The 24,469-nt window shown below is 38.5% G+C and overlaps 1 protein-coding gene across 2 annotated transcripts in view; it reads right to left on the bottom strand.

The window, feature by feature from the left end:
- The window catches only part of ntrk3b (neurotrophic tyrosine kinase, receptor, type 3b), a 245,194-nt gene that overhangs the window by 5,065 nt on the left and 215,660 nt on the right, over positions 1 to 24,469 (bottom strand). The window contains exons 15-17 of one of the 2 annotated variants that reach the window (XM_034148840.1): positions 22,346 to 22,589; positions 19,433 to 19,501; positions 3,213 to 3,371 (exon numbers count right to left, since the gene is read on the bottom strand). In XM_034148840.1, coding sequence (XP_034004731.1) covers positions 3,213 to 3,371; positions 19,433 to 19,501; positions 22,346 to 22,589 — 472 coding nt within the window. The remainder of the gene's footprint in view (positions 1 to 3,212; positions 3,372 to 19,432; positions 19,502 to 22,345; positions 22,590 to 24,469) is intronic. The other variant, XM_034148839.1, reaches the window with a different exon arrangement.

Genomic DNA, 24,469 nt, shown 5'->3' with positions numbered 1-24,469 from the left:
AAGGGATAGGGTTAGGCTTAGGGTAAGATATTGAGTAAGAACATGTTTTTATGAACCACACAGCTTCCGGTCTTCCAAGACCCGACCGGATAAAAAGACGTGTTGCAGGCACGACACATACTACCAATAGAAATACATTGCATTTAAAATCGTTCTGTGTGACACGAATCAATAGATTAAATACATTTCGTGACTATAACACGAAATGCCGTGTGACTGGGTTGAACAAGCTTGAAATCTACCCTACATATTTCCTCTTTTTATAAGCAATCTGAGCTTCTGTTTTATGGGATGAGCTGCCAACAAAATAAATGAAACCCTATGAAGAGCTGTGATGGAGGCTGTTGTGTTTCTTAAAGCATTTTCAAGTATCAAGCAGAATTTACCTACATTTGATTTATTTTGCTAACTTATAACTTAACTGATGAGGCAATAAACCTCACCTCTAGTGAGTGGCCCATTCCTTCGTATATTTTTCTGTATGTGGCCCTCAGTAAAAAAAAGTTTGGACACCCCTGCTATACACAGTAGTGTTTGGCTTTGGACACGGCAGTGGTTTGTAACAGAAGAGGGGGCAGTGAAACCAAAGAGTATATTTCGTCCCCCTATAGCCCTATGCTCCCTGGTGGGATCATATTGCTCGTGATAAATGCAGCACGACTCCAGTTAACAAGCAACTCTGCACAGATAAGCAGCGGGAGCCTCAGATGCAGGGAGAGCCAGGCAGGAGGCCGCTGCTGAATATAAAAACTTGGAGACTAGTTCATCCTCGACCTCTGGTACTGTAGCGCTGGTATTTCAGCAAAAATGTTGACATAGAGTATTTGTTCCATTTGTTATCATCTAGTGTAGCTTCAGAGCTGTTCAATTCAGGCTGTTTCTCACCGCCCGGCAATATCTTGTTCTGTATCAGCTTGTTTCAGTTATTTATTGAACCTCGGTCATGTTTACCCTCTGTGAAATATATAAAAATATGTTTATTATGGCTGCACTATTCATTCAAATGTGTTGTGATTAATTGAAAACTCATTTCCCCTCAATTCAGACAGACCTCTGCAGCAGAAAACACTTCCAGACACCGGTTCTGGCCCTTTGTTTTGCTCGTATCTTGGACATTAAATAAAAAGTAGCACTTAAGATTTTAACTAATGCACCATCACTAACAATGGTCCTGTTATGTCAGCACTTCTTTTTCTGAGTTTTAATCTTTATGGTTTATTGCACTTAGTGTAAGTCGCTTCGAAAAAAAGAGCCAGATATTTGAGGTGTAATGTAATGTAGTGACATATTTGTTATTTTTGGAAACTTTGCAATCTCCTTTAGAATTTGAAACACACTTTTGTTGGTTTTAAAAAACACCTAAATGGCTGATGACTTCAAAACAAGTTAACTTTACCCTTAAATGCATTTCATTTTAACCAGTTATTTCCTTTGTAATGTGTCTTTGTTTATTATATTAAACTATTTTGAACTGATGTTAGAAATACATGTTTTGTGACCATTTAGTTTGGTGTTTTTAGCTTGTAAATGTTTCTACGTAATACGTGAAGTCTCTAATTCTTTAAATATATGTTAAATACTTTCTGTAAAGTGGCTGAACCCCTATTGTCGAACATCAGAGAGCTTATTGGGGTGTCCAATTTCACACATCTCCATTCTGTTTTACGATTGTACTTATACTTCTAAATGTTTGTAGATCAAATTAATTGCTTTGGCTATTTGGCAGCCTGGATGTTTGTACCGCTTTACAGAAAAGCAGTGAAGCCTATAGTGGAGGATAAGGCGTGTGTGAAACAGTTAACCAACAGTACCCATGAGTTAATTCATCATTGTCATCTACACCCATTCCTAATTGTTTCTGTAATGTATTATAGCGTAATGTGTTGGACAAATCTGAATAACTGACTAATAAGTACAATATTCCAATCTAACAGCACCTGAAGTTACAACTGAAACAGATTGTGGTTTTTCACTCTTTTGGCTATGACACACTGTAATGCAGAGCTCATCTCATTACATCCTGAAGAAGGTTTTCGGCAATGTAGTTTAATCAGCTGAGTGTTTCATTTACAGTGTCTCAAAAATATTTCAGCTGGAGAAGCACAGGAATATGGTAATACCGATTTGTGTCAAGCCCAATAACTTATTGATGTTTAAACTGGAATACTTATGAGTGCAATGCATGCCAGGTTATTATTTTAGGTCAATTACATTTTCTCAATATGCCCGCTTTACAAGAGTAAACCTAATTGAATTTTATTGATTCTAAGCAGAGCCTCCAATGAAAAAACAAACTCATCATGGGTGTTATGTAATGTGGCATCTTGTCTGGTGGCAAGGCGGCATTCATTTATCACCTCGTTGGGCCAGCGCCGGTCTCAGAGAAAGAAAAGGCACACGAGGCAGTAGATTAAGATGGAAAATGGCAGTGTTCATTTACATCCAATTGAGTGGTGCAGAAATGAGTCTTTAACCCCTAGATGAGTCAGCATTTTACCACTTCCTGTCCCCTTGCCTGGAAGACAATGTTTTTTTGAATGCGTTTTTGGTTATAAGCCTGAAATAAGGTCTGTGGTTCACACGAGCTGAAGAGATTTTCATGTCTAAAACTAACCCTCCCCTCGTAGACATAAAATATGTCAGTTAATACCACACAGGTGGATATCTTGGGCTTTTATGTGTCCTAAAAATGACAGCTGCTAACAAGTGTCTAAATGAGACAACTTAACGTCATCACGTCGAAAAATGTGCCACTTTTAGCTTAGCGTTGGTGAAGTCATGAGAGCATGTCACATAACCTGACGTTACCTTTTACTTCTTGAGATTGCATTTACGCTTTCACTTTTATATGAGTAGTGTTCTTACGTGATTATCCTGCTGAACAGACGTGTTAAGTACCATAAACGTGACTTGCCAAAGATCTTATTTGCTGCATTATTTCAATATCCAATGTAAAACTCATTGGCTTTTTGATAAGGGAACCAGTGGGAGGCTAAATTCAGTGTTGGCCTACAGTACATCATCATTGCACCATTATATTGGATCCCTACTTTAAAAACAACTTAATTAATGTATTTGTTTAGTTGTTTGTGATTTGAAAGAAAATGTATTACCATTGGATCACTTGGAGACGTAACTTTCAATGCGTGCTTGATGGCGTACAATCCAAAATACGTATATTATATCGTACTGTATCTAAATGCTTCTTTTACCTCGTTGTTGCCCAGCTGAAACCAAGGCTGCTTCCCATAGGTGAAGATCTCCCACAAGATGACTCCAAAGCTCCAGACGTCGCTTTCCGTGGAGAATTTCCTGTACATGATGCTCTCTGGGGGCATCCAGCGGATAGGTAGCATGGTGTGTCCTCCGACCTGAGGAGAGGCAAACACAGGGGATTCTTATTGCATATGAAATGTTGTGGCTAAAGCACAGATTAGAAAATCCAGTCATCAACACCACTCCCAGGCTTCGGGGGATTAACTGTCCTCGCATGTAACCGATCACGGGCTTAACATCTCATGAATGTGTGAAGTGCAGCTGTGTGTTGACACAACATAGGAAAATGCTGACTTATCTGCCACCTGCTCTGAATGTATTGAAACGCAGGAGGTGCAATTCTATAGGTTATTGTATTAAAACCACCTCTTTTTTCTTGATGAAAAATAGCAATCTGCAATCTGTTCTGTGCAGAAACATTGAATGGCGGATCAGAGTCTCAAACAGTGGAATTGAATGTGGTCTAATCAGTATTTTGAAATGAATCCAGTGTTAAGGAAACTGCTGAATGGATGCTCATAGTTAAGATGTGGATGCTAACGTGTTTGAACTCTACATAAGGATATGTAAACCTCATGCATTAATAAGTAAGGTACCAACAGAGATGGGGAAATATCGGCTGTTATGTCTCCAAACCAGCAACACATGAAATGAAGTCTGCATGCTGTAAATCCTCTAAGGCTGGATATTAATCGATCGAACAATCATTCATTAATCATCCTTGCCTCCATTAGCAGGCATTGTTTTAAAATCTATTTTCCATTCATGTCGGTGACGGGGTTTTAATGAGCTGGACAAGACTGATGTGGGAATAAGCGGGAAGTTCAGAATCCTTGGACATTATTATTTGATGATTGTGGAGCTCAGGCGTCAGAGAACACATTGACTGATTTAACTTTTGCTGGAGCTACTGTTGTAACAGCATGCTGAACGACTGCTGTGATTTCTTCAATCCTAAGAGCATAACAACTTCCAAATCAGGCATGCTGGCGCTTTGGGAAAGTAAATCAATAATTTGTTGGCAACTATTGTATATAATTCTGCTCAGATATGGGTTTCAAAACAACCAAGAATGATTGTATCTCCTATTACCAAAACTCTTCTAAGGTGGGACTTTTCAATCAACTCTGAGTTTGACCTTCTTCTAGCAAAATTGTGTCGCTATTCAAAATGTAGTAAGTAACTTCCAATCCATACTTATATATTACAGTGGTTTGTGCATTAATCACTTGAAAAAGATACTATTGAAAGCTTCCTCTCTAAGGAAGAAAGATATAAATTATATTTATGATCAAATGTTTGATAACAAGCCTAAAATCAAGAGTATAACATCTTGAGAAGGATTATTTCAAGTCCTGTCTTAATGATGAGAAGAGGGAAACCTTTTATTGAATGCAAAGGAAATTAAATGTTCTGACAAACCTTACGAGACTAAAAACAGGATTTCTCACAGAGTATAGCTATCCACCATTTTTCAATATAAATAGGATCTTGTGCTTTTCCATGTGCTGTAAATTACAGTCCAAAACCATATTAAGAAAACCTTTGGGATAGTAATACCTTGAATTTGATATCATTGTGTTCTGGGATTAGACAGTTATTATAAACATAGATACAGGTAGATCCTAAGAAACATTGTATGATGCATGCCTCACAATAATGCACAATAATATAAATAATCCAACCAACCAACCAACCAACCAACCAACCAACCAACCAACCCTCCATCCCTCCATCTAACCAACCAAACATCCATCCATCATACCAACCAACCGACCAACCATCCAACCAGCCAACCAAGCGAACAAAAATATAACCCCCCCGCCCACCAAAAAATTGAAAATGCAGAATATTTAAAATAAAATACAGAATTACTTTTAAAAAAATGGAAATAATGAGAACTGAATAATACAAAATCTTACAAAAGTACAAAACAAAACACTTAATTTATGATAATAATTTGAGCAAACACTTATTATGCAACCCAAATAAGGACTATTTGGTATTTGGTATTTGTATCAGGTAGGACACCTGATAATACAAATACATTATAAATGTTATCATTTAAGTGTCAATGTTGTGTTGTAATAATACAATTACATTGCAGTACATTAACTACTTATTGTATGGAATGAGCCCCATCACTTCTTCCCTTGATATTTTGTTGTGTCATTTATTTATTTTATCTCACCATTTTAGTCAAGATAACAAGTCAAGATGGATTGTTGATGGAGGTTATAATCTCTAAGTCTAAGTGTGGAAGTGTAACCTATCAGACACGCATCCATCATCCATCTATCATCACAACCACTCATCCATTCATGAACTCACTGATCCATATATCCAATCACACATCCATGCAGCCATTTCTGTCTCCGAGCTGAATATATTCTGAGCTCAAAGACAAACAAAATCTAACACACAGTCAAACACATCATAGACTCATCATTAGGACAACCTCTTGCTGCCTCACATGGTTCCTACGCTCTGTACCTCTGGCTTACAGCAAAATCACATTAATTTAATTATAATAGGCTCTTCTCCCAACTCCATTTACCAGCTCCAACATCTGTGTGCCTTCAGCTGTGAGCATTGTGTGGCATTTTAAGGATTGAGAAAAAGGAAAAAATCATCTCAAGTCTTGCTAATTACCTCCTGGTTCTGTAGCGCGCTCATTGCACATTTCCTTTGAAAGTCAAACACAATCTCTGCGTGTCAGCTCCACGCAGCACATGACTCTTCCGGATGTTTTAAAGAAACATAGATTTGTCATTCTGCCAAAAGGTTGCTTCTTCCTGCACGTTTATACAGAACGTCCTCTAGTTTGTACACTTCATCGAATTTTGTTGCTGAGTACGTCGCCTCTGTTTGTTTTGCCTTTACTTGTCCTCCATTTATAACCTTCTTTAAAGTCCTGCATTGGTTTGCACCAGTTACTTGTACATCAATTGCTTAGTTTATGTTTTAATCATTTCTGAGCTCTCAGTTACTAAGAGTAATAGAACTGAGACAACTCTTATGAAAGTATTAACCCTTAGATCAGGGGTGTCAAACTCAATTTCATCACGGGCCACATCAGCATTATGGTTGCACTCAAAGAGCCGGTTGTAACTTTAAGACTATATCATTAATTAATATAACTTCATAATTAACTACGTCTGAAAGCAGAAGTCTAGAGCAAATAATTGCAAGTCTCTTCAGTAAGAATGTCACAATATGATTTTAAAAGAAAAGCCACATTCTGGAAAAACATTGATTGTGACATTTTGAAAAAGAGAAGTGACATTTTGAAAAAAAAATCTATTTATGAGAAAAAGGCTAATTCTAAGAAAAAAGGCATATTTGGACAAAAAAAGTCAAATTCTGAGAAAAAGTCAAATTTGAGATGCATTGTGGGACATGTCGTTTATGGGCAACGTGCTTCTGTAAAGTAGCATGTAACCGTATAATAAACATATTATATTCTTTGCAAGCTCTTGTGGGGCCACATAAAATGAAGTCGCGGGCCGGATTTGGCCCCCGGGCCTTGAGTTTGACACCCCTGCCTTAGATGCATAAGTGGGTCTTTTTGGACCCGGTGAGGTGGTTTTCTTGAAGTATCTTTGTAATTACATTTTTTTATCATTTCATATTCCAGCTATTCCTCAAAAAACATGTTTTGGATATCATGCCATTCTAATTTTAAATTGACATTTTATACATTTTAAGAAATTGTAGATTTTGTATTACTACCCCAAGCTTCCATAAGTGGGTCTTTTTGGACCCGGTGAGGTGGTTTTCTTGAAGTATCTTTGTAATTAAAAAAATGTATCATTTCATATTCCAGCTATTCCTCAAAAAACATGTTTTGGATATCATGCCATTCACATTTTTAATTTACATTTCAAGAAATTGTAGTTTTTGTATTAGTACCCCAAGCTTCCATAAGTGGGTCAAAACTGACCCGCATGCATTTTCTATGGAATCCTATGGGAAAACGTTTTTTTTCAAAATATAAAAGACATTTCTAAAATTATAAATAGTGAAAAATTAAATATAAAATATTTCTAGTGTGAACCAAAATATAATACTAAATATTATACAAGAGATTTTTCTTAAGCAAAATGACAAAAATTGCATAAAAACACATATTATTCTAATACGGGTCCTTTTAGACCCATTTATGGAAGAGTGTAGGGTCCAGTCACTCGTGCATCTAAGGGTTAAAGGACATCTATTTAAAACCAACAATGGGAAGTCATCATCTTAATACTGCTGTTTATAAGTGCTGGGTTTGATAAAGTTGACTATAACATATTACTGGGTTGGATTTTCTGTTGGTGCTCAAATAAAAAAGAAGCAGCCATGGCAAGAGGAGTACCCCGAGTGTCTCTTCTTGGTCATACTCTATTCAACATGTATACCCTTCCACCAGCTCACATCTTGAAGATACACATCATCATAATCCCCTCTGCTTCAGCCCTGTACCAAAAGTGCTGATTCTGTGTCTGTAGCTTTAAATGCTAATGAGCTGCTGCTGGCCACGCCCCCTCTGAGAGATGACACAATGGTGCTCTAGGAGGTGATTCAGGTGATTAGGGGGGGGTTACACAAGCCAAAACACATTTGTGACATCACAAATCGGCCAGATCTGATCAGCTGATTTCAGACTTTTTTTTAGGTTTTTATATAGATGGATCAGGACAAAAAGAGAGGGGTCTTTGTTCCTGAGACTTTCAGAATCTTTTTACAAAGAGGGGACAAATGTATGTGTGACGGACATGAAAAATAAGTTTTGCATAATGGGGGACCTTTAAAGTCCAGAGAGAGTTTATGTAGCACACACTTATTTTCAGCTCATTCCTGCTTCACATTGATAAATGTGAACTCGCCTAAGAGCCGCCCGATACAACCTCAGTTTTCGACTAATCCCGCATGGGGTTAAGTGCTCTACTCAACTTTATCTCATTGTATCTCAGGGTTGAAATGTGAAGAGAGACCACTGTTGTGTTGTTTTCCCAAAGTCCTCCAGTCACAGCTTCACTAAAACTTGCCCAAGGGCATGTGAAGTGTTAGCAGAATCTCAAAGAGCGAAACATGCTTTACCTCCTAATCATCCCTCCCTGCCAGCTCACTCTCAGACTAAACTAGTATGATCCTCCACCACCTTCAAAGCTGTTGTTTTTTTTCTTCAGTGCTAGAACAGATAAAACAGTAATTACAGTAAACATAAATTCAAGAGTTGTTCTGGTAAGGTGCCCTTTCTTTAGGTCTAGCACACAAACAGTATTTATTGACCGTTAAAGAGTGCATTTTGTGATGGTGAGGGTGGTTTGCAGTAGTTTCCCCTTTCCTGTCATCATCATCCTGCAACCTCAGCACGGCAGTCTTCAAGAATTTATGTTTGCACATGGCTGATCGCACTTGAGGCCGGACGTCCTCCACAACACAGGGACCCTCTAAAGACTCATGGTGAAGTAATGGTCAAGCACTCAGTGAAATCCTTGTCGTTTTACCCAGTCCAGAAGCCATCGATGGAGAAGTATTCATCAGATATATCCCGGTGAAGCCATGTTTCCGTAAAGCACATTAAACTACACTCGAGATATTCCGTCTGACTCCTGGCTAATGCCGTTAGCTCGTACATTTTATTAGCCAGTGATCTTATGTTCCCCATGATGAGAGGAGGGAGACATGGCTTATATTTCATTTTATCCTTAAATCTGGAACCAGCTAACCTCCTTTTTGTCTTTTCGGTATGCTGCATCCTCTGTGTTGTTCTCCAGATTTCAGTGGGGATAGCTGTTATTCCAAACACCATGCTAGCCAGCTTTAGCTCGACTAGCTTCTCCCTGGTGTAAACAAGGCGGTTGCTGCACAACAGTGGCAAATTAACGACGAAAAAAACAAACAACATCTCTCTACAAGAAAGTTTAAAGATTGAACAGCTTCATGGGGTCCTAAGAGAAGTTTGTAATAGAAAGATAACAAGTAAGAAATACATTTTGACAAAAAGTCTCTGTTTTCAGATTTTCTTCTGAGAGCCGATAATAAAGGCAAACATTCGGAGAAAAATTGTCAAAATGTGGAGAAAAACAGTCTGTATACTGAAAAAAAGAGTTAAAATTGTGTAAAAAAAAGGTCAGAATTCCAAGAAAGAAAGTAAAAATTAGCTGGCTGCACTATATAGGCTACCTTCTGTAACGCTGGGTAATTCTTCCAGGATAGATTTTGTACCTTGATTGGTCCAGTGCTTTAACAACCTCCAGTCGATGACGATGGGCAAAGCATTGTGGGTTCAGGTCTCGGAGCCGAAAATAGAGCTTGACGGTTTTGTTGGGCAGGTCTGATCGCCATATTTTGTCCAGTTTATTACCTAAGCTTTTTGAGGGATACAGTATTTCCCTGAGTCCGTGTCTGAGTCTCTTTTACCCACACACTAATTTCCTGGGTTACTACTGCAAGATAATGGCCAAATGAACTGTGACTTACACTCCACCTGGTCTCATTAGACATGACGTGTTTTAGTATTGTACACAACATTAAGCCAATATTGCCCTGTTGTGTGAAACCTCTGAGCAGGGTGGGCTGAGCTGAAGTAAAGGAGCAGGCGAGGGGGGGCTGTATACCAATCTGTCCCCCTGTGGAGCTTTACAAAGATTAAACAAAATTAATTAAGTTCCTGTTAGTCTAAATGACTTATCTGAGGTCCACCCAGTCTATTGCACGCAAGGCTAAACCTCATCAGATGCATACTAATGATTCTCCGCTGCCACTGTGGCGAGGGGCTTTAAAACCGGCTGACTCTCTGCTTCCCAAATGATTGCCTGCTATCACCTTGGGTTTTTGTCACAAGGCCATGGCAATTAGCTTGGAACATGTGGGGAAAGGAAGAAAAAAAAAGGCTGAAGACATAATAAAAATAAAATAATTGCCCCAGTAATTATCCTCATCTTTCTCACTCAATGTCACGTGGAGACGCAGGCACGCTCTGCGGGGAGTGAGGAATGAGTCTGGGGCTTTTTTTGTTGCTGTGTAAACTGGATTAGTGCTCTGCCTGTCCCACCATGGCAGGGGAGTGATTGGATTAACAGAGTGGAGAGCACAGCAGCATGGCAGGGGGATAGATTACCGGCCCAGTCGGGCTGTGAGACGGGCGCTCTGTGGCCTGCAGGGAGCACTGGGAGGCCCCAGACATCTTAAAGGGCCCCAGATAACCATCGACACACACTCTCCCTTTCCCTGCTCCAACCACGCCGCTATCTCTGCTCTCCTCGCTCAAACACAAGTTCACTTTCAGAGGCTATGATGTCCATTAGGGCTCTACCTGCTGCACTGCTGCGAGTGGAGATAAAGTGGTATCTACTCTGGCCGCAGCATGCCAGTGGGTGGTGAAAGTGTCTGAAGGTTTTCCAAAACACACTCACTATTGCTATCATGCAATTTCCACATTCACATATCTTCACATATATCAGGACCAACTTGAGCAATTAAATATGAAGATGGGTGGCTCCTTAGTGGCTTCGAAACGACACTTTGAATATTAACTCTGGCCTGTGACGCTGTTAAAATCACAACCAATGCATTAGAGTGCCTTTTACATGGATTTGATTTAGTACTTTATTAGGAACCTATTCAAGCTGTTTACTTATAAGAAATCCGGACATTCAGAACCACATTATCCAGAGTTTCCCTTTCACACATGAAGCACACAACAGGAAATGGATATTACTGCAGATCTGCTGTAAGCAAGCTAGCTAACATAGCTAACCTAGTCATTTCAGATATACTGACACACACTTACATTTATGAGACGACTAACTCTGAGACAGAGGTTCAGCTTTATAATCCTGAACGTCACCAAGCGCTCCGGTCCCAGCTGTGTGCGTCACTCTTTAGTGTCCCCTGTTCTCCCAGCTGTGTGCGTCACTTTTTAGTGTCCCCTATTCTCCCAGCTGTGTGTGTCACTTTTTAGTGTCCCCTGTTCTCCCAGCTGTGTGTGTCACTTTTTAGTGTCCCCTGTTCTCCCAGCTGTGTGTGTCACTTTTTAGTGTCCCCTGTTCTCCCAGCTGTGTGTGTCACTTTTTAGTGTCCGCTGGTCTCCGTTGTGTTTTGAGCTTCTTGCAGCATTTTGTTTATGCAGCACTTTTAGTAAACGCTTTTCGGTGTTGTTGAGTGATGTTCCTTCATTTGCATGTTTATACAAATGTGTGTTTTTACTTTTATATTGTTTCTGGAACTGTAGCGCGTTTATTCAAAAGGAAATGTTTCGGGGCGTTGTAGCACGTTTGCACCTGACGGCCACTGTATAATATGGCAATAAGTTCTATAATTCAATCAAGAAATCAATAATTATTTGACTCATAAATGATCAACACACGTTTTTGACATGAATCTATGTTTTTCTCAGAATGCACCATCACGACATCCGACTGACATGTAAAGGCGCTAACAGTTAGCTAACACTTGGGCTGAATACTAACGTAAGTATGGTTACGTTCTCAAAATGCCAAAGTTTCACACAGGATTAAACAAACAACATGCAACACAGATCCATCCCCTCATAGAACTATAGCGAAGACAGTAACTGAGCATATTTACTAAATGTTTAACTAGTATTCTTGCAACCTGAAGCCAGACTTCCCTCTGAGAAAAACAGCAGCCTCTCCTTTATTTCTTGGATTTATTACTCAATAACATAGTGATTATATAAGACAGGAGTGCTAGACTAAGAGAAAAAAACAAGGCCCAAGGAGAGAGGCACAGCAGAGTTATTCCTCCCTTCATGCAGCAGTAATAAATATGGCCTGTGTACTCATTAGCACCGAGCCGCATACAGTTTTGAGGAGCTTGTGCTTGATAAATAATGCAGCAGAGGAATATCTGTTTGATCCTGGAAACAGAAGAAACCTGGGGACCATTTTTCTGCAAAGCAAAGCAGAGCAGGTAGGCTTCCTGGCAAAGGCACAAAGAACACAAAGTCCTTGAAACTGAGTCATTAGATCATAACATTGTAAGAGTTTGATAGCCATTAGTCTGATCCAAAAACGCACGATCGGGCTTTAAAACTATTTTTATTTTCCAAGCCCAATGTTGTAATTGTTGTTTCCTAACAAAGGTTTGCTGGACTTTTCTTTTCAAACACCCTTCTTTACATTCAGACAGTGTTACACTCATTGGACTGGAGAACAAAACACTGCCGCTGCTAAATGAAAACACTCAGGCTGCAAGCAAGTCTCCGGAGGAAAGTCTGAGGAATTTTTAATATTCTCCAGCAAAACAAAATGAAAGCCTCTGCATCTGGTCCTCTGCTAGGAAACTATATGTCACTGCTCATCATTTACACATACCTGCAGCTTTCAGAAACATTTTTAATACTTTCATGACACCAGGGATTGGATTTCTTAAACAAATTAAAGTGCCATGTAACCGCCATGGGAGCAGCTTTCTCTCTGACCCTTGATTCAACATTCCTAATTAATATCGCACAAATGTCACTGGGTGTTAGAGGAGAAATGACAGACGTAAATTAGCTGTCAAGGGCCGTCCTATTTCTTTCAATGCATATTGTACCGCGCTGCAGTGAAGAAGACATTCAATTGAAAGAAAGCTGTCATCACACTTTGAGAAAATAATAACCCTAATAATGATATTTAAGGAGCGCTGTAGATTGACAGCATCAGGGGTGCAGTGCTGCCGGAGCGCATGGGAAAGCTGCTTCAGCACTTATTTTCTGAGGAAAAGTAATATCTGCTGTGAGCATTAGGCGCCGAACAAATGCCGCTTTTTTCAGAGTGTTAAAATCCACTGTTGTCGATGTAGACGCCACTTTTGGAACGTAGCAGCGCGCAGGAAGATACTGTAATATCGAGAAAAAAAAAGTAAACATTTTGAGGAAAAGAGTAATTCTGAGAAAGAAAGTCAAAATCCAGATAAAAAATAGCCACAATTTTTAGAAAACAAGTCAAAATTCTGAGAAAAAAGACAAAATTCTGAGAGAAAAAGTCTAAACTCAGAGAAAAAATTTCAAAATTCAGAGAAAAAAAAGTCAGAATCATGATTAAGAATTTTTTTCTCAGAGTTTAGACTTTTCCGTAAACATGAGATGTCACTTTTTCTATAAAAACAGAAAGTTTGAAAGAGGTATGGATGGCCTTGGTATGGAGTAAGAACCGAGCATCTGGTGTGTGTAGAGCCCTGTGTGGTTCAGAGCTTTACATACTATAATTAAACCATATAAAGCTTTTTATGGCTCGAGGTTAATAGGTTAATTAGACCAGTTAGACCTGGACAGAAGGACATGATCTCTTCAATTTGTCCCTGAAACGATGTTCCTGCAACTTTTCTGTTCAAATCCTTGTCCTACTTTAATGCATAGGCTCCTTTTTGAGCATTCCCTGTCATGTACCCCTTCCTGAGTATCCATAATTCAGAGCTGCATCCTCTGAAGTCAGGGAAACATCACCTAATATTGTGAATATCTGGTATGAAAACATCTGTGAAGCCGGAGCTGTGCAGCCGATCATCTCCAGGTTCTGCTGTTGTCGCGTTTTGAAAACAACACAAAGCGCATCCTGAGCGGGCGGATATGACAGATGGATGTGATTTAGGACAATATACATTTCTTTCTGGAGATGTGCCCTCCTGTTGCAGAGAGTCTCGGGAGTCAACAAGCATCAACACGAGGAGTCAGCGACGGGGGGTTGTGTTGTTGGCAGGGCGCTGCTATTTATAATCACTCAACACAGGGAAAGTGTCCAAAACTGTTAGGAGCTCCTTATCTCATGGCTCTGTCAATATTCCTCTGTGTGGGCGGGCAGCGATGCTATCACAGCGCACCAAACCGCAGCTTCACACACACACATATACACACTCACACATATACACACACACGTTCCAGACTAAATTCAAACTGACACTGCTCTTTTTCTACCGAACTCTCCCCTGGTTTCTGCTGAATCCACAACAGAATCATTCCTTACTGCAGTCTGTGTTGGATCCGTTCATTGTTCAATCAATTATTTCACTGCCAAAACGTTCCTTTTTTTTGGGTTGTTTTTAAGATATATATCTTGCTGCAAATGTTATCACACTGCCACTCTTTGCCCCGCTTGCATTTTCTGCTTACATTTGGTAAAAAAACACCATTATACACTTTAGCATTTTGCATAAAACAAAGTACTTTTAACGAGAATCAATCTTCTCATCCAACTCTGGCCAGGAGCAGTATTTGTACTCCTATACTGCATCTGAGGAATACAGTAGCACCTCCTTTCTGTCTTGGATTTATAACTCAATAATATAGAGATACTACACACACAAACAAGCAAAAACACAACTTCCAGACTCAATTCAAACCGACACTGGTCTTTTTTCAACAAAACACTTCCCTGGTTTCACTCCTCCCTGCAGTCTCTGTAGGATCAGTAGATTATTCAATTCATTATTAAACCGTCCAAACTTTCCTCAGTAAATTCACCCCAACATGTTATGTCTTGCTGCATATTCTATCACACTGCAACAGTTTGCACAGCTAACATGTCGTGCTAACATTTCCAAAACACAGACATTGTACACTTTGGATTTTGGATGAAACAAACAATACTTAACGAGAATCAATCTTCTCATCTACATCTGGTCAGGAGTAGTATTTGTAATGCTTGCAGAAATACAGAAGCACCTCCTTCTTTTTTTAGATTTAGCACGCACACGCGCACGCGCACACACACACACACACACACACACACACACACACACACACACACACACACACACACACACACACACACACACACACACACACACACACACACACACACACACACACACACACACACACACACACACACACACACACACACACACACACACACACACACACCACACACACACACACACACACACACACACACACACACACACACACACACACACACACACACACACACACACACACACACACACACACACACACACACACACAATTCAAACTGACACTGGTCTTTTTTCTACAAAACACTTCTCAGTTTTTGCCCCATCCTTCATACAAACATGCACTAATTGTTCCTCACTGCAGAATGTGTGTGTGCTGAATCATCAGTACATTATTCAACAAACTCAAAACCTCCCTCCAAAAATTCACCAATGAGTTTGCCAACGTCTATCAAGTCTGTATGAAAGCGTTGAAGGCAGGATATCTCTGCAGCTCAACAATACTTCAAATATATATTAGATATTTTCACATATTTTTGCCGAAGTCTTTACGTCGGGATAAAGGTTTATTTGATGTTAGTGCCATAAAAACCATGTTTGCTTGTATGCTACGTTTTTCCACGCAAAAAATAACTATGATCACTTTCAGTAGGTTTTCTGTGGTCAATTTAGCAAAATCATTCATCACTGTTGCCTTTTTTAATTCAGAAATTAGGTTTGATTTTGTTTACCTCACAGCAGCTTCAGTACACAATACGCTTATAATTATTCAGACAAGAGAAAACTGATGAACCGTTTAATCTTTAAGGAGGAGAAGCTGCCGGCTAAATTAGCTGTGACTGAGTCTTTAGAGACAATTAGATGAACCGTAGTGTTTTTAGAACAAGAAGAAGAAAACACTTTACTGTATACACAGTGGTGGAGGTTATAGTGTAAGGACTTGCAATGATGTGTGAAACTTAAGTGGAACGCTCATTAAAATCCTTGGGTGGGCTTAGCAAAAATAAAAGTATAAAATATATCCGTTAACTTCCCTGGAAATGTTGGTGTTTTTTGGTTATTCTGTCGTTTCCCCCCAATATACAACATCTTTACTGGCTAACCAATAAGATATGCTTTAGTGACATGGCAAGATTTTGTTATATATTAAGTTACACACACATGTAAGAAGGGATCAAAATATCAAATTATACCTCCTCCTAAAACTTAGAAATAACACCAATGTGCAATAATGTAAAAATCGGCTCAATGCAACAACACTTATGTACAATATGTTCTGCTAATAATATTATTACTACTGTCTGTTACTTCTTAGGTAGTCCATACCAACAAGAATCTGTATGTTATTATGTAAATATATGATTTAATTGTATTACTGAAATCTACCCGCTACAGATTTCATTCTACAATGTTAAACTTATTTTAAATATACTGACTTATTTATCATTATTCCACTCCAAGTAGGGAATGAGTCCTTACCCCAAGTGAAGGAGTTCAAGTATCTCGGGGTCTTGTTCTCGAGTGAGGGAACAATGGAGCGTGAGATGGGCCGGAGCATCGGAGCAGCGGGAGCGGTACTGCAGTCGCTTTACCGCACCGTTGTGACGAAAAGAGAGCTGAGCCAGAAGACAAAGCTCTCTGTCTACCGGGCCATTTCCGTTCCTACTCTCACCTATGGTCATGAAGGATGGGTCATGACCGAAAGAACGAGATCGCGGATACAAGCGGGCGAGATGGGTTTTCTCCGCAGGGTGGCTGGCACCTAGTAAGGATGCCACCTGGGCGCCTCCCTAGGGAGGTGTTCCAGGCACGTCCAGCTGGAAAGAGACCAAGGGGTAGACCTAGGACCAGGTGGAGGGATTATATCTCTTGGCTGGCCTGGGAGCGCCTTGGGACCCCCCAGTCAGAGCTGGTTGATGTGGCCAGGGAAAGGAACGTTTGGGGCTCTCTGCTGGAACTGATACCCCCGCGACCCGACCACGGATAAGCGGGAGAAGATGGATGGATGGATGGATGACTTATTTATTTCCCCTGAATGTGTACTCCTGTACATTTTGTGTTTTATTTTATTCTAAATACTATGTGCATGCCTTTTTATCTAATAGTATGTTATTGTTATTTGTTGTCTCCGTCTATACTGCTGTAACAATGTAAATGTCCCGTCTTTGGGACAAATTAAGGAACTCTGATTCTGAACATATGTCTTTCAGACCGACTTTCTCTCGGCAGAAGAACTTTTTTTAACGTGAATTTATTCAACTTTTTCATTTTAGTAGATGAATAGTTCACAGATTCCTCAGGATTTCAAAGGACTCTTTTGTAAGCGGCCTCTGAGAGGGAAGAAGAGAAGGAAACAGAAACACGTCTGCAAACACAAGGACATTTCAGCCCTGCAAAATGTCAGAACGCCACGATGAGCCGGGTTGGACTCACACCTTATCTTTGATATTTACCTCAACCTAAACACTCATTGGGTTTCTAATAAGGGATCTTAAATAAAGTAAGGAATATAGACGCATATCAGGCTGCTATAATGAGCACAAAAACTGTGAAACAAAAATTGACATTGCATTTTATGTTGATCTTTAAATTGTGTTATGTGACATTTCTTTACTTTTCATTATCTGGTATAGTATAATTATTTTAACCCATATACATGACTTTGTTTAAAGGGGCCCTAATATGCTTTTTGGGGTCTTCCTTTCACTGAAACGATGACTTTAATTAAATGTATTACGCCAACAGATTTCACATAACTGTATTAGGTTAGTTGAAAGCAATCGTATAAAACGTAATAACGTAATATTATTGCTTTCAACTAACCTAATACAGTTACGTGAGATCTGTTGACATGATACATTTAATTTAAGTCAACGTTTCAGTATATATTTTGTTATTTTGCCATAAAACTTGAGGTTGTTGACCAAAAACGATGTATTTTGATAACGGAGGGCGATTTGACTGACCTCTACATATTAATATTTCGTAAGTTGAATGAAAAAAAGGACACACACAGAAAACCAATGCATGCACACAGTAACAGGGCGTCTATGCATGATGAGAAGCATCAGATCTGCAGTGTTTTCATTAAACTGGCCTCCATGAAGCCTACAGCGTCTGAACATCCACTCTCCGTCCTCCACAAAGAGCTCATTACGAGCATTCAGGATGCGAGTGCTGTGTTTGTAAACCCTTGATGCTAAACCTCTAATATAGTGTTTCAGAAAGTGGTTGCAAAATTAAAATGGCATTAATTTGTGTCACAGCATGAGGGACTCCTTTGATATTCTGTAATTTAAACAGATTCACATGAACACACAGTTTAATTCAGCTCTGACGCGGCTCCTGGATAGAGCACTTATATATATATAACGGTATCTATTTAACATATTTGATATATTTCGCCATCAGCAGCTAAAAAGCATTTGTATCTTAACAATACTTATTAATACACCACTTCATATTTTATAATACACATTTAAATATGTGTTATTGTTGTGATATATTGTACATTGTGCACATTGTTACTTTAAATTGCTATATTTAGAAAAAAATGTTAGCCAATTCATTTTATTTTGTCTTTTTATGGCAGATTTTTATTTACTTTTTAGGTTTATATAATATTATTAATTAAATAGCTGAATGGAGTAACCCTAACCGTCTATTCTATGTTATTGTAACTTTTAATTTGACATTTTTACTTAACTTCCTATGTTTATATAATTATTTCTAATTTATCTTTATTGCACAGTTTTTAATTTCACTTTTCTACATTTATATACATATTTTGTATTAATTTAAATAATGAAATTACATTAAATTGTTAAAATAATTATCTTTTGTTGTTCATACTTCATTTTTATAAATAAAGTAAATATCACAAAAATATTTTTCAGTTTGACTTTTTATGTTTATTTAATGCTTTTTCGGTCCAGATACATATTTCTAAAATGTAAAAAGGGTTTAGCATTATTATCTCTTATTGCCCATTTTTTTTGTATCAATCGTTCATTAGTTTAATCTAAAATGGAGGAACTGTCACAACTTTTTATGTTTAATTTCCCCTTTTTTCCTATTTTTTGTTTCTTTCGTATCGCTGATTCATATAATTAACTTCTAATGTAAGTATGAATATGTTTTGTTTATTCTAAAGTGAAGCAACTGTTAAAAAACTCAGTATTTTTTATACATATGTTAATGTTGTTGTTAAGATATTGTTTGGTTCTAACAGCCTCGCTACCCTGCTGCTCTTCTGTAATAAGAGAATCATGCATGACAATATTTAATGAAATCTGAATAAATGTCCTTTTTCTTTCCTAACAGTAAACCTGACACTGGTCCATCCACATGGCGAACAGATTTCAACACACACTGAACACACAGATGGTGTGCATGGAGGATATTGTTGTTCCAAACTCTACAGACATCCTCCAACTTCTTTTACAAATTATTTAGAGCTGCTCACCCAGCAGGCAAGTGCTTCATAACTGCTGCCGTTTCCCCCAGCGAGGTCCGCCCCCGCCCAGCTGCCACGCTGGGGAAACAAAATCAGATGCACCTAAAGTCATTTCACCTCTCCGGAGTGTGTTTGATGCAGCCAAAAGCCCACAAAGGTCCACAAAAGTCCACATCTTCCTCTCACTCACATCACTCCACTCACACAACACAAAAGTACACACATCCTTTACTCAAGTAGAAGTACAGATACTCGTGTTTAAAAATACTCTGGTAAAAGTAGAAGTACTGACTAAACTTCTTGACCCAAGTAAAAGTAAAGAAGTATGGGCTTTGAAATGTCCTTAAGTAAAAAGTACCCATAACTAGCAGCTGTTTTAAAGAGTACCTGACCTCCCTTTATATTAATAGAACAATAATGTCATTGTTAGCTAATGAATGTTTCCATGCTGAACAACGGCAACATGACAACGTTTTCATTGGTCCCTCTTCTTTAGAGAAGACCAGGAAATGATGGATACACGGATCGTGTTCAAATCAATAGGCACGCAATGACTCTAAATAATAATGATCACGCCACCAAACACACATTCAAACTAAAGGAACCAGCCTGTTTGGAAAATGTGAGAAGTAGAAAGTTCAGGTATTTGTGTTCAACATGTAAGAAGTAGAAAGTACAGGTATTTGTGTTCAACATGTAAGAAGTAGAAAGTACAGGTATTTGTGTTCAACATGTAAGAAGTAGAAAGTACAGGTATTTGTGTTCAAAATGTAAGAAGTAGAAAGTACAGGTGTTTGTGTTCAACATGTAAGAAGTAGAAAGTTCAGGTATTTGTGTTCAACATGTAAGAAGTAGAAAGTACAGGTGTTTGTGTTCAACATGTAAGAAGTAGAAAGTACAGGTACTTGTGTTCAACATGTAAGAAGTAGAAAGTACAGGTATTTGTGTTCAAAATGTAAGAAGTAGAAAGTACAGGTGTTTGTGTTCAACATGTAAGAAGTAGAAAGTACAGGTATTTGTGTTCAACATGTAAGAAGTAGAAAGTACAGGTATTTGTGTTCAACATGTAAGAAGTAGAAAGTACAGGTATTTGTGTTCAAAATGTAAGAAGTCAAAGTAAAAATTCGTCAGAAAAATAAGTAGTGGAGTAAAGCACTGATACTAGAAAAATGTACTTAAGTACAGTAACGAAGTATTGGTACTCCACTACTTCCCACCTCTGGCAATATATATATATATATATATATATATGTCGTTAATAACTGTGCGACATATACCTGGCTGCATCTTCAGAACTGTTAAAGGATGTGTATTTTGTAAATTGTGTAATCTTATTTTTTTAATGCATGCTACTTAGTTAACATTAAGCTGTCTTTGTCTCTTTTCTGCTGTAACCCATGTAATTAATATATATATATATATATATATATATATATATATATAATGTACATTTCCCCTCAGTGGGACGAATTAAGGAACTCTGACTCTGAACATTTGTCTCTAAGACCTACTTTCTCTCCGCAGAAACACTTTAACAGGAATTTCTTCAACTTTTTCATTTTAGATCAATAGTTCCTAGACTCCTCATAATTTGAAAAGAATATCAAGGTATTCTGATTCTGATTCTCACTCACTCAGAAACATGCTAAACTCCTCAGCTGCAGAGTTTCTAATCATGTAGCAGAGAGGACATGAAGGTGAAACTATGCAAACAAGAGACTAAGCGTCAGACTGGAGGCTCATCTGGATCATCTCCTCGACTAAACCCCCCCTAACATCCTCAAAGTGTGTGTGAGGGCTGCACTGGGGAGGGAGAGTGCAGGTACATCTCCGTGGAAAAGAACAGGAAGTGTAACTCAACACTAGGGCTGCACGATTGTGGAAAAAGCAACTAATGGAGATCATTTTGAATGATTTTGTGATATGATTTGCGATACACAAGGGAATTATCACAGCAAAAAAATATATATAAATATGTATATAAATGATTATGGTAGGATTTGTATTTTTTTAAAGATCATTTTTAGGCCAGATTGCCTTTTTTTGAGATGCAGAGTATGCGGCGGACCCATGGTGGGATCTTTTGAGAGGATCGGTACCAAACAAGGTTTTCTTTATTAAGTCTGTAGAATAACAACTTCCCTGTAGTTCCACGGTAGATTCATGAATCTTTAAAATATTGCTTTTGCCGCGATGTTGGATGGTCACTCGTCCATATTGCCTTATCCATAATATTCCAATTCATATAGCAGCCCTACTAACCTCTGCTAGCAAATCATTCAAAAATAACAAACAAAAAAATGAATGAAGAACCAAACAAAAGAAGTAAGAAATGATATACATACTAAAATAGCAAACATGTAAATGTCTGTTAGGATGTTCTTATGATACTGAGCTGTTACAAATTAACTTGTTATGCAAATGCTAATGCTAAATGTACCTTATGTCAACATGTGTAAAGGAAGAGGCATAATGAAGTACTTGAACGGACCGTTTTTAAGGCAATGCAACTTTGGAAAACATAATCAAACAATGGTAAAATAGTACTTTTCTTTAAATGTCATCACCCTGTCACTCAGAACTCTGAAAAGCCTGCATTATAAATAACCGTCGTAGGGGATTACTTTAGTCGTTGTTATTGTTAGTTTGTGTTCTTTGTAATAATTTTTTTGTAGATTAAATCAGTACAGACCATTGTTTCATTTGCGTGAATATATTTTGCTTTCCACTTCTAAATGACAAACATTACTTATGCATTGTCTAAACGCAATAAAGAGATTCTTGATCAGAAATAACCGTCATGAATAAGTGTATGTAAAAAAAAGAACAAGGGCAAAATTGTACTTTTCTTTACATTTCATCACTCTGAACTTTGAAAAGCCTGCAGTATATAAATAACCGTGATGAATGAGTGAATCTTACCCTGTAGTAGTCGCTGCTGTAGATGTCCCGGGACATGCCGAAGTCTCCGATCTTCACCAGCAGGCCGTTGCCCACCAGGCAGTTGCGTGTTGCCAGGTCTCTGTGCACAAAGTGCTGCGACCCCAGGTAAACCATGCCCGAGGCGATCTGCGTGGCGATGTGCAGCATCTGAGACAGACCCAGCTCCCCGTTGGACTGCAGCGGCTGGCCGTCCACCAGGATCATGGCGTCCGGACCGTGGGCTCTGAGGAACAAACAAGAACACTGATTGATTGGAGGAAGTGAGACTGAGGAGATCTGTAGGGTTATATTTTCAGGAGACGCTAGGAGTATTGATCACAGAGAGTGCATTCAGTGACATAGTAAGAGGAATACGGTTTTAAACTACATTACATTTCAGAGTAGAGACACTACATACTGATATACACCTGAACATCAACAGGAGAGGACTCTTTAAAGTAGAGACACTACATACTGATATACACCTGAACATCAGCAGGAGAGGACTCTTTAAAGTAGAGACACTACATACTGATATACACCTGAACATCAGCAGGAGAGGACTCTTTAAAGTAGAGACACTACATACTGATATACACCTGAACATCAGCAGGAGAGGACTCTTTAAAGTAGAGACACTACATACTGATATACACCTGAACATCAGCAGGAGAGGACTCTTTAAAGTAGAGACACTACATACTGATATATACCTGAACATCAGCAGGAGAGGACTCTTTAAAGTAGAGACACTACATACTGATATACACCTGAACATCAGCAGGAGAGGACTCTCTAAAGTAGAGACACTACATACTGATATGAACCTGAAAAGTCAGCTAAATGCAATGTAATGTAATGTAATACCATAGGGCCTCTTCATGATGTATTGTATCACTTGTGAATTAAATGGTCCATTTCTAAACTGATATTTGTGTTATTACCTTCTCTGAAAGTTATATAATTGCAGTTTTAACTACTGAATGTGTGAACCTTTTCAGCAGTTAGACTGTGACCTCTCAGACCCTTTGTTAAATCACCCAAAGCTTATTTCAGAGTGCTAATAAACCCTTATTCTGGAACCTTTTTGTAGCTATGGAGCGTAAGCATCACAAATACAACCTGCAAGCACTTAGGCGGTTTTAATTGCACTGTTTTAATTTATTTTGGGGCCTGTGTGGTACATTATATATTCCTTTACCGAGGAACTTTAATCCACATATTTGCCAGAAGAAGTTGACTCTGGGTCTAAAACTCTCCTCTGTGACGATGGAGAGAAACTCATTTCCTTTGAGAAGCTCCTGCTGTTCTCACCTTCTCGTCACTTCTCGATTACAGACGAGGAGCAGTGCAGGGAAAACCTCTCTCAGGCTGTCTCTCTGTTATCTGCTGCGACTCACTACTCTTGGCTTTTAGCATGAGTGTGATTCAGCTCGGAAAGTAAAAGATTACATGTACGGTATTATGTAATCAGGATACAAGAAAAAGGTAAGTGTATTCCCTTAAAGTAGTAAAAGGATCAGATGCTCTCTCTTCTCTGTAAACTGTGCTGTTCTGTAGGATAATACTTTAAGTGTGAATCTATACGCCTACTGCCTGAATCTGCTTTATGGTTTTCACTTTCTTTGCTTCATTTGTTCTGTTTTTAATTCAGCAGGTGAACCTATATGTTCATAAAATAGTGTGTGTGAGCTTAACTGTGTGTGAGCATTTTCTGTCAGCTCAGATTTGATTTCTGCTTCTTTAAACTGTGGTATGTGCTCATGTGTTTCAGTGTTAGGCTACTGTCTGAATATGCTTAATAAATAGCAGGTAGTCCTATAAATAAAATTAGCCTTAATATCTTTATTTTCTAAGGTGACATTGTTCTGTTGTCTTACATAATACACTTCAGTTAAAAACGTGGTGTTGATATTTTTTTCTCTTGTATTTATTTACATTGCATTTCATATTGCGGTAATCCTACATTACTTTGATATTTTTAGATTAAGTTGCCGGTTACATTTTCTTACAGGTAACTAGTTATTGTAATGGACTACATTTTTTAAGTAACCCTCCCAACCCTCTTCCTTAGTTTGCATATTTGTGTCACTACACCTTTTTAGCTAAACCAAGTAGTGGCTC

The sequence above is a fragment of the Trematomus bernacchii genome, unplaced genomic scaffold (genome assembly GCF_902827165.1).
Source record: "Trematomus bernacchii unplaced genomic scaffold, fTreBer1.1, whole genome shotgun sequence".
Classification (NCBI taxonomy): Eukaryota; Metazoa; Chordata; class Actinopteri; order Perciformes; family Nototheniidae; genus Trematomus; species Trematomus bernacchii.
The sequence above is the reverse complement of the archived record's forward strand: the minus strand, read 5'-3'. Positions and strand labels throughout refer to the sequence as shown.